This window comes from Lactuca virosa, chromosome 5 (genome assembly GCF_052849685.1).
Source record: "Lactuca virosa cultivar CGN04683 chromosome 5, Lactuca_virosa_CGN04683_v6, whole genome shotgun sequence".
Classification (NCBI taxonomy): domain Eukaryota; kingdom Viridiplantae; phylum Streptophyta; class Magnoliopsida; order Asterales; family Asteraceae; genus Lactuca; species Lactuca virosa.
Window position 1 is genome coordinate 138,168,972 of NC_136430.1, and position 11,083 is coordinate 138,180,054.

The 11,083-nt window shown below is 35.7% G+C and overlaps 1 protein-coding gene across 1 annotated transcript; it reads right to left on the reverse strand.

Moving 5' to 3' along the window:
• Positions 1–6,493: 6,493 nt before the first annotated feature.
• Positions 6,494–10,722, reverse strand: LOC145114795 (actin-7-like). Its single transcript, XM_079050878.1, has 5 exons — positions 10,444–10,722; positions 10,070–10,139; positions 8,776–9,166; positions 7,516–8,129; positions 6,494–6,757 (listed from the first exon to the last, which is right to left on the reverse strand). Exons 2-5 carry the CDS (start codon positions 10,127–10,129, stop codon positions 6,692–6,694), a joined length of 1,131 nt encoding a protein of 376 aa, XP_078907004.1. The 5' UTR covers positions 10,130–10,139; positions 10,444–10,722; the 3' UTR covers positions 6,494–6,691.
• Between the last annotated feature and the right edge of the window lie 361 nt (positions 10,723–11,083).

An 11,083-nucleotide genomic window follows, 5' to 3' on the forward strand; every position in this document is an offset into this window, starting at 1 on the left:
AACCTCCATAGCATGTAACTTAGTGTATTCATTTGGTAATTATCTCACATCACAAAGCACAAAGCAAGCAACATTCGAGCAGTGGAGACGATTGGCACTAAGACACAATAAAATCAGGCACATCCTCATACAAAAATCTCGATTGCTATCTCTCAGCATCTCGGATACACCCTCATCCTGCCCTCACTCTCTTAAGAGTGGCTAACCATCCCACGCTCTATCTAGCCATGAACTGCACTCACTCATGAAACTTCCACCAACCCTGCAGCACTCGTGTACGCTAATCATACATAAAAATGGATCCTATAGACGGTCGAATACTCGATTCTACCCTAAGCCCTTCATCAAACAAGAATAGGAAATAAAGTTGAACCAAACATTCTCAGGCTGTAAAATCTTAGTTATGTACAACTATGATGCTTACACAAAGCAACTACAATAATGATGTCAATTTCATATAGGGAAGACCCTAGGCTATCACACATCATATAATCAGGCAACTCTATCATGAAATTCCTGAAGATCCCTAGCCTATCACTAGCATGTTGTTCTAACATATCACAATATCAAATAACTGTGTAGGAATTTGGGGTCTACTTATTGGCTCTGGCTGATCGTACACATCGTATCCTCCTTGATCATTTTGAAAACCATTTGAAAACCATTTTGAAAATCTTTTTCCTTAGTTTGAGACTAGATTCACACGAGTGTTCCTCCAATTCACTCAAACCAAGGCTCTGATACCAACTTGTAACATCCCAAAAATTCAACAAATTTAAAACTTTTCAAAACAACCCTTTTGTCTAATAGAAGTGTTACAGAACCATTGTTTCAAAACATTATTTAAAATCAGATTCTCCCAAGATCCATTTAGTTGTAAAACCAAGGATGTGTACGGTCACGCCTTCGCCTTGCCACGATCCACTGAAGTACCTGAAACCATAAACCGAAACTATAATCACTTAGTGAGTTCCCCCAAAATACCAACACACGAATAAATAACATATTTAAATAACAACATGTACTGGGTCCACAGCTGAAAGACTGGATTAATAATATGAGTTTGGCTTGCCTATCGGGCCCACAACTCATATATGGCTTGCTCCTGAGCCCACAACATAAGTATAGCTTGCCCTCGGGCCCACAACTTATGTATGGCTTGCTTCTTAGTCCAATCAGTCCTCAGATTAGAATACAAATGTTTAGCCCTCAGTACGAGTCTGGCATACCAATCGGTCCTCAGCTCATTTCTGGAATACTACTAAGCCTTCAGTATGAGTTTGGCATGCTCCACGCGGCCCTCAGCTAATATTTGGAATGCTCTAATACCCTTAAGCCCTCAGTACGAGTCCGACATACTACCCAGTCCTCAACTCATATCTGGAATGCATCTAAGCCCTCAGTATGAGTCTGGCATTCCCCGCCCGACCCTCAGCTCATATCTGGAATGTTGTAGGGTTTGTTGGCTACAACATGAAGTAGTACAACCTCAACCCAACACAATATGTCTACCAATAACAACATATACAGATAATCACGCAGACAGAATCATAGGTAGTCCTACCGATCTACCAGACTAGCATATCAATAACTAGCATAATCATGCATATCTATTCCATACTCAACATATCAAAAAATATCAGGTTATCAAACCAATGGACTGGCCTTGGTGTCTTTGACCCGTAAGTACAGTGAGGAAAACTCACCTTGCAGATTGATCAGAACCGATGAGGATCGACTCTGAATCTCACAGAAGGAATCACTGGCTGCTAGCTCGTAAGAATCCCCGCGCTATCAATCACAAGTTAAACATCCATAAATAATCGGATCCGATCAGCACTAAGTGTCCAAACTAGGGTAAAATACCTTTTACCCTCTTCATAACTTGACCCCAAAGCCAAGGCCCAATGCAACAATTCGAAAGGCCCAAACATGGCCCAAAACATCACAAGGTCAACCCTGATTAAACTTTTGGTCAAAGTCAAAGTCAACAACCCATGTTGACCAAACACACTGTGTTGCCCCTTGGACACGCCATGTTCTTCCATCATTTAGATAATCGGGAAAACCCCAACCAACATACTGTCTTGGCTTGCAAACACGCCGTGTTTGCCTAAGATTCAACAGCTTAATACAATAAGTTGTTTTTTCCGATACCAAGAGCTCCAAAGCTTAGATCTAGCCTCTCATGTGGTCTAGAAGGATAAAGTTTCCAACTTCGTCCATTGGGACTACCCAAAAGGTACAAAACTCAATCCATAAGCTTAATAGTGCAAGGGCTTAACCAATAAGAACTTAATCCATAAAGACATAGCCCCAAAACATAGATATGACTTCCTTGAGTTGGAAAACCACATAAAGTTGCCAAATTTACGTTCATGCATGTCTATATGAAGCTCTTAAGCTTAAAAAGGACTTAATAATTGATTTAATGCATGCATGACACCAAAACTCTCATAAAACTTTCACCTTTATGCTCAAGGATACCAAAACAAACTCAGATCTGAAAGAACAAGCCCTTAAACGACCTAACTCATCCATTAACCCAAAACGGGACCAAAGGTACAACAAACTAGCTATGATGAGATCTAAACATATACAAGACAAGATGAAAAATTGATACCTCAGAAAGCTTCCCCACGAGATGATGATTTTGGATCCAAATCCTTTTCCCCAAGAAAAGCAACTTAAAGATCTTCTCTTCTTTCAAAAATACCAAAAATGAGCACCAAGAACTTCTTACTAGCTCAAGAACACCAACAAGAGACTTAAAGATCGATTTTAGGGTTTTAGTGGCAATGGAGGCTGGTAAGGAGGCCAACCATGAGGACTTAAGGCCTTTATATAGGGTCCAACACCCTAAAAATCAGGATTTTCTCCACCAGCCGCCAACACGCCGTGTTATGGCACAAACACACCGTGTTGGCCTTAATGAAAGTCGCGTTTTTTCTTATCTAGTAACGTTGTGTCGAATCCTCAGAAGGTGATTATATCCAAAGTTGCTCCTCAAAAATTCGGGTGTTACATATTAGCACGTTTTTGTCAGTGTTTTCTTATAAAATGCTAGCTATATCCCATGTATTACTCTGAGTTACGTATTTCTCATTATTTTCATAGAATGCCCGTACTACTTACTTTTGTTATACATTTCAGGACAATTTAGCACGGATATAGAATAAGACACCTTGAGGATGCGTTTAATGGAGCATTATAGACAGATTGGAGCTCGAAACTTATCGAGGATGCTAAGAAATGATTGGAAACTGCTTAAATCAAGGAAAAAACAAACATTTTGGACGAAAAAAAAGGAACTTCGATCGTGCTTCTCTCAAAAACACGATCGTATGAAGTCTCCGAGGATTGTTTACCTTGGCTTGAAGTATCAGAAAGAAAAGGAAAAAATTTGATAGTGTTTCCCAAGGAAACACGAACTTGTTGATGTATTGATGTTCAAAAATTCTTGAAAATCAGTTGAAAGACAAACATGAGCCTGGCACGATCAAAGTCCAAAAAAATCGATCGTGTTTATTTTCGACTCTTATTTTAATGTATAAATAGGCCCTTATAACATTCCTGTCACCCTAATCTTCGGCCAAAGACGAATCCTGAATGCAGAGAGGCGGTTTTCTGAAGATTCCAAGTGCAAACAATGATCCGAAGAATATGATTCGATCTGTATCATCAGTTTACTAAGATTATACATTTAGAACTTGTTTATCTTCTGTAATTCGTTTTTAACCATGTCAGACTAAAAGCCCTAGGTTTAAGTTTCGCAAAAGACTCGACTTTTCGTTCAAGTAATCATTAGGCACAAATTTTTGTTGTGTTTACTGTTTAGTTTTATCAGTTTTATGCTTAATTGAATGTTTGATTTGGATTCAATTTTTGTTGACCACTTTAATTTTCATTCCTGTTATCTGATTGTTTAGATACGTAATTTCCTTAATTAATCAGTATACATAACAAATATTATATTTGTTTTGTGTTTGGGATTAACTCTAATATAAATTGATCATACAAGTTCTTACACTTCCGATCTTGTACGAAGTATTGGACTTTACTGGGAATTTTACACTATATCTAATGTTACTTTTCTTAATTAATTAAGAGCTTATTTATTTAATTCAGTAAAAAGTAAGGTTTAATTCAAAGAGCTTGTTTTGGTTAAACATTTTAGTAAAAGAAAGTTTTTAAAGCTTATTAATGATTTTCAGTACCAGTTTAAATATCACACAATTCAATAATCATGTTGAAGGTTATTTGCATGATGAAGAGAGTCATCGCAAAGTTGAAATTGCTTTTACTTTCTGAATTTTACTCAAGTATTTTAATTGTGTTTTTTTTATAAATTTCTGTTTAAATTAGTTTTAATAGTCATCACCCCCCCCCTCCATTTTAATTTTTGTCATATGAGTGTATGCTTACGCAAGCGAGACATAGAACTTAGGTTGTGCCCATGTAGATTCGACCTTGCTTCCCTACACTACCCCATAGTGCATTTGAGCAATATTTTTATTCATATTATTTACTTGTTTAGGCGTTGTGACATGCACCTAACAATCTTCCATACCTAATACCAATTTACTTGTTTAGGCGTTGTGACATGCACCTAACAGTCTTCCATACATAATACCGTGCACTCCAACTCAGTCACACATACATCATATTACACGAAGTCATACAAGGTCACACATATTATAGTTAGAAAACTCACATGATGTTACAAAATACAATCTCACAAGTCCCTTAGGAACAAATCGCTAGCACAAACCACCTAAAACCATACGGATGTCAAAGCTCAACCAATAACTTAAATCCATCAATGTTTGACCAAAAGTCTGACTTGGTCAAAACGCCAACAGTCTTGATGCACAACCTGCAATGTCGAAAACATAGACGTTTCATGTTCACAAAATGACAAAACAGTCGGGACAACCCTAGACTCAATGTGTCGCGTCCATCTAATGGATGGGTCACGCCCCTCGTCCAAGCAACGTACTTCATTAACCACTTAATCCTTTAAGCAAACAGTTCAAACTTTCCAAAAACCTTTCAATAAGGTTGTTAATGAATAGAGTTTTCAACTTTATCTAGATCCAAGGCTCAAACATGAAATTACCCAACCCTAGATCCAAAATACATGAAAATGGTAAAAACCCCATGCATGGTTCAAATAGAGCTCATCCATGCTCTCTTCTCATCTCCAAATGTCCATAAGCCATCAAATAACAAGCAAAATGCTATAGAGTTTTCCAAACTCCAAAAACAACTTGCAGAAAGGACCAAAAGTGACCAAATACACACCCAAGTCCTACATCTATGCATGAAACTCATAAAGCAAGGAACTTTATGACTTACAATGGTCCAAAAAAATAGGAGAATGTTAGATCTTCTCTAGAGAATGCTTCCTTGCACCAAAAGCTTCTAACTTCTTTTTCAAGAATCACTCTAAAGCACCAAGAACACACGAACACCAAAGGAGAAGGCTAGGGTTTTACTTTAGGGTTTCTTGGAGGTGGAGGATGCATAAATGAGGAAAATTTAGGAGTTAGTTCCCCTAAATAGGGCTCAAGACCCAAATTATTAGGGTTTGGGCTGCTAGTTAAGATGCACCACGCCCAACATTCGTCACTACAGATGGCCCCTCTTAAGACATCACGCCAAGCCACAAAACAACTCTTTTCTTAAGCATTAAAACAATAACTTGGTAAATAAATACATATATGGAAACAAGACGTTACATGCGAAATCATCTCATCACCAAAAAAACCATTTCAAAATATACATTCTTGTGTATCGATTCATCCTCCATAACTCTCTCTCTCTCTCTCTCTCTCTATATATATATATATATATATATATATATATATATATATATATATATATATATATATATATATATATATATATATATAAGGTTGTCAAGCTGGCATATTAGGGTTTCTTGAAATTTGGGCTTTTGAATTTGTTGCTGAAATCAAAATTAAATTAGGCTTCATTTTATTTTTGGAAATTAAATGTTGGTTTTTTTTTTGTTAAAATGATCAACTTCTTCCTTCCATCTTTTTATAGAGTTTTTAATAATGGGGACAGTGTTGATGGTGCTAGACGGTGGTTGTGAATGGTTGTGGTAATGGTGATAAACATTTTCTATTTTAATAATTATATAATAATTAATATAAATACTAACTAATCAAAAAGAAAGATATAAAAGAAATTAAAAAAAGCTAAATAAGTCATTTCATATGGGACATAGCCTAACCACATTGCAATTTGAAACTACATGGACTTTCCATGAAGACGAAAAAAGATAGAAAAATAAAACCTAGAATATGCGACCAAAAGGACCATTTATGAAGTTTAATATATTTTAAATATTTATAAACTCTACCTCCACATGTACATTCTCACATGCATACTAAAACATACATAAACTCCGACCAACGGAGATGTTAACTTGCAATAAAGAATCTATTATACAACTTGACTTGACTTGTACAGTTAATATCATGAAGCCATTACATTTCCCCAAAATTTTAAACGAATTAATAATGAATCAAAATTGTGTTTTTCGTCTTGTTTGTTAACAACCAACAACTCCACATATGTCCACGTGTGCCTTTCTTACGTCACATGAAACATAACATGGAAAATAGCTAAAAAAAATATAAAACAAAAACAAAATAGGTAATTAGAAGCATTTCCTGTGGACTATAGATGGACCAAACTCGTCATACTCGGCCTTTGTTATCCACATCTGATTTGAACAAAAGAAAAGTTAGTTAGTCGAATACGTCTTAGAATGAATTACGGAAAATCGCATCATATTATACACTTTTTTTTTTACCAATACAGAAAATGTCTTCATTTCTTCTCCATAATAGCAACGTAGTTTCATTTCTTTACATATAATAGTAACGTACTTCCATTTCTATACATATGTAACAATATGTAACAAGTAGAGTACATTACGGATAAAAGAAACGAAACCCAAGTGTGTTGCTATTATCGGTAAAAAGAAAAGCTGTGTTGCTATTATGTGTATAAAAAATATAAGTACATTGCGTTATGGGTGGAGAATACAAGTATTTTGCTACGATTGGTAAAATATAAAGTATGTTGCTGATATTGGTAATGAAGTAAAGTATGTTGCTATTCCCAACAATGTACTTAAGATCTCTTTACCCACAATTGCAATGTACATGGATTTATCATCCATAATAGCAATATGTAACTACAATAGCAATGCACTTGTATTTTTTTACACAAAGTGCCGTGTAATTACAATTCCTTACCCATAAAAGCAATGTAGTTACATTTCAATATCGTTATTACCTAACAATACGTAGAAGTACGATACTATTAATGGTATAAGATAAGCAACATCGTTATTGGTAAAAAGATGTACATACACTGCTATATGGTTAAAAAGAATATAAGTACGTTGCTATTATGAGTAAAACACTATTTAAACATCATTCATCCGGTCAACACTTTATCAGGGCTTCAATTTACCTGTTCGAAGGTGCTGAGAGATGCAAGGATTGATCCGCCGATCCACACATTGTATTTTCTCTCGGGACGCGCAACCACCTTGATCTTCATGCTGCTAGGAGCAAGGGCAGTGATTTCCTTGATAAACCGGTCAGTGATGCCCGGTAACATGGTTGACCCACCACTAAGTAGAATATTTTCATAAAGATGCTTCCTCATATCAACATCACACATCATGATAGAGTTGTAGGTCAACTCATGAATACCAGCAGCTTCATATCCAATCAGAGATGGCTGGAAGAGAGCCTCTGTGCAGCGGAATCTCTCATCCCCAATCTCGATAACCTGCCCATCTGGCAGTTCATAAAGCTTTTCAACAGAGGAGCTAGTTTTTGCGGTTTCAAGCTCTTGCTCGTAGTCAAGAGCCACGTATGCAAGCTTTTCTTTCACATCACGGACAATTTCCCGTTCGGCTGTTGTAGTGAACATGTAGCCTCTTCCGGTCAGGATTCTCATTAGATTATCTGTGAGGTCACGACCAGCGAGATCAAGACGGAGGATGCCATGGCGAAGTAGATAACCATTGTAAATTGGGATCGTGTACGTAACACCTTCTCCGGAATCCAACATGACACCTATAAAAAATATGAGTTTACACTAATGGAAAAAGAAATGATGGAGAGGGTTTCAAGCCAGTAAAATGAGTACAAGGCTATAGTTTCAAAGTACCTCAATTAGAAACACTTTAAGGGTCGGTTTGGTTGGATGGAATGGAACAACGAGGGAATGTAACAGATAGGGTATTGGAATGGAACAACAATAGATACGGCGATGGAATAAAATCTAATTAAAAACCAAATGAGATTGTTATAAAAGTAGAATTCTTTCGTTAATTTTAAAGGTAAAATTGTAATTTTATTAAAATAATGAAATTCTTTTTAAACAAAATTGTGCAACTAGGAAAATGTGTTTTATTGTAATTTTTTACTCTATACCACATTACTTCATAAACGGTCATTGAGTTTTCTTATTCCCATGGAAAGAGCCAGTCCATTACTTTAGTCATTCCATCATACCAAACAGTACATATGTATTTATTTTCTCGTTTGAGTGTAGAAAGGTGTGAATTAAACTTTATGGAAAGCATGGGTATAATTGAGGGTGGCTTTAGAGATTAGTCAATGTGATTGCAAAAATTTCTCAAATAGTTAGGTCCATTGTTAAGACCATTTTCTCGATATCAAAATGCAAATTATACCAAAACAGCAATGTGAAACTAACCAGTTGTACGACCACTCGCGTACAAAGAAAGCACGGAGCCAATTGCAACGTACATGGCCGGAACATTGAAAGTCTCAAACATAATCTGTGTCATCTTCTCTCTGTTTGCCTTTGGATTTAATGGTGCCTCAGTAAGAAGCACAGGGTGCTCTTCTGGAGCAATACGCAGCTCATTATAGAAAGTGTGATGCCAAATCTTTTCCATATCATCCCAGTTGCTGACAATACCATGCTCAATTGGGTATTTCAATGTCAGCATACCTCTTTCTAACATGGCTTCATCTGCAACATAAGCATCCCTCTGGTCCATCACCATAATACTAGTGTGACGCGGCCTACCCACAATATTGGGGAACACCACCCTAGGAGCATCATCACCAGCAAAGCCCGCCTATAAATTTAATCAAAGAAAAAAAAGGAACTCCAGTTTGAGTAACCTTATACCAATTTTATGTAATAGAATTGTTTTTTGACAATATATGCAACATGATAACCGGATACCTCATTACTTGGTCCATGTTAAATGCTTATTTATTTAAAAAAATTGATCCAATTTTATGTAACTGCCCCCACAACCCAAAAAGGTGAAATTATTACAGGGTTAAAAGTACAATTCTCTTCATTTAATTTATAGAAAAAGAAAGAAAAAAATGTACAGTTGTCGGATTTCTAAGAGTACGAAAGCTAATACTCACTGCCAGAGTGCCAGATACTTGTTATTGCACTACCTTTTGTTGTTTTGATTTCAAATTTGTATCAGAATTTGGGTAATTTTCTAGTAAGTTGGAATTGTTACAGATGTACAAGAAATCGAATGATTGAACTTGAAAACAAATGATTACGAATGGAACCCTTAGCTTTCACTCTAACAGAAATAGATCCAAGATGCTAACTAACTTTTTTGCTCTCTCACTGCTTTTTATAACTGCTCAACAACGACCTAATAGGTAAGATCACCTAAACCAGAAGTGAAAAGACCTAAAGACCCTTAATGATATAAGATATGTTAACCAAAGAATTTGCCCCCATATGAAAAAAATTCTGGGTCCATCAATGGCAACCACCATTTTACCTTTAACTGTAAATATTGTATAATGTTGGATTGTTGGTAATAGAATGAAACAATTTGCATTTGTGGTCCAAAAATATAATTTGTTGCATAATTGAGAAAAATATTGAGTCTTTGCGTAAACAAGTATTTATCCCTGATTTGAATTCAAAGTACAAGAATACAACTAAATCAAGAATGTTTCATATAAATAGGAAACAGTAACAGAAGAATTATTATGCTAACCTTCACCATTCCAGTTCCAGTGTCACAGACAATGGGCTGAATATCATCAGTGTCGGCCATTTCTATAAACCTGCAACACAAACATCAAAATACAATAAGTTTTAACTTGTTTAGCAAAAAATACGCAAGGAAATGACAAGACATTTTCCTATCACTGTCAAGAACTTCAAAGTAATACCCACCAAACAATCAAAAGTATTTAACAAATACAGAGAAATCGAGAATGCAAGTCGAACAGATCGCTGATTAAAGTACAACGACTTCAATTGCACTTATAGAGAAGATTCTATACGGATCCTTAATGAGTGTAAGAGACGTAGATTGGAAATTAAAAACGATATAACCATTAAAATTACAACATAATCGAAGCAAACCTTTAGTTTTTCAGATGGAAAAGGAAGCAGCATAAGGAAATCTCCACTTCACGGAAACTCAAATCATAGACTCCAGTGTGGTTTAGTCTGTTCGGTTGAGAAGTTCATCGTAGGCCGAAACGTTGACTTACAGGAATTACTAAGTAGTAGGTAGAAGAACAATTAATAATTCAAGAGCCATTCTTATAATTGAGAAATCGATTAGTATAAAATTGTAACATTTACAGTTGCATTTTTTTAACATATTCTAAATTGAATCCTAACTTTCAAATTTGAAAATTGGTTTTAAGAGGTGTCGGTATCTTCCCCAAAGCTAAGGATTGAAGTAGAACTTAGTGGTTATAGGAGACCTGACCAAATGTATATTAAAGACGCATAAAAAGTAATCCAATCAACCGAATTTAACTCGAAATCAACGGGCTTGGTTAAATTTTCAAGAGATTTTTGTCAAAAAAAAAAAAAAAAATACTAAGGAGGCGTTAGGTAAATGTTGTTGCAAGCACCAAAAGATCTTTATTTTAGAGTTTTTTTTATATTGATTCATGACTTAATATCACTAGAGTGAATTGCTTTCTGTGTATTTATATTGAATACACATTGACAATATATATTAAGTGGTAAATATAAATATCAAGCATTC

What these genes read in the sequence shown, in the direction of transcription:
- LOC145114795 (XM_079050878.1), bottom strand. Translation starts at nt 10,129, where the DNA reads ATGGCCGACACTGATGATATTCAGCCCATTGTCTGTGACACTGGAACT. An exon ending in CTGGAACTGGAATGGTGAAG is followed by an intron (nt 9,167 to 10,069) that starts GTTAGCATAATA and finishes TTAAATTTATAG; the next exon opens with GCGGGCTTTGCTGGTGATGA. An exon ending in CTCTCAGCACCTTCGAACAG is followed by an intron (nt 6,758 to 7,515) that starts GTAAATTGAAGC and finishes TGTTCAAATCAG; the next exon opens with ATGTGGATAACAAAGGCCGA.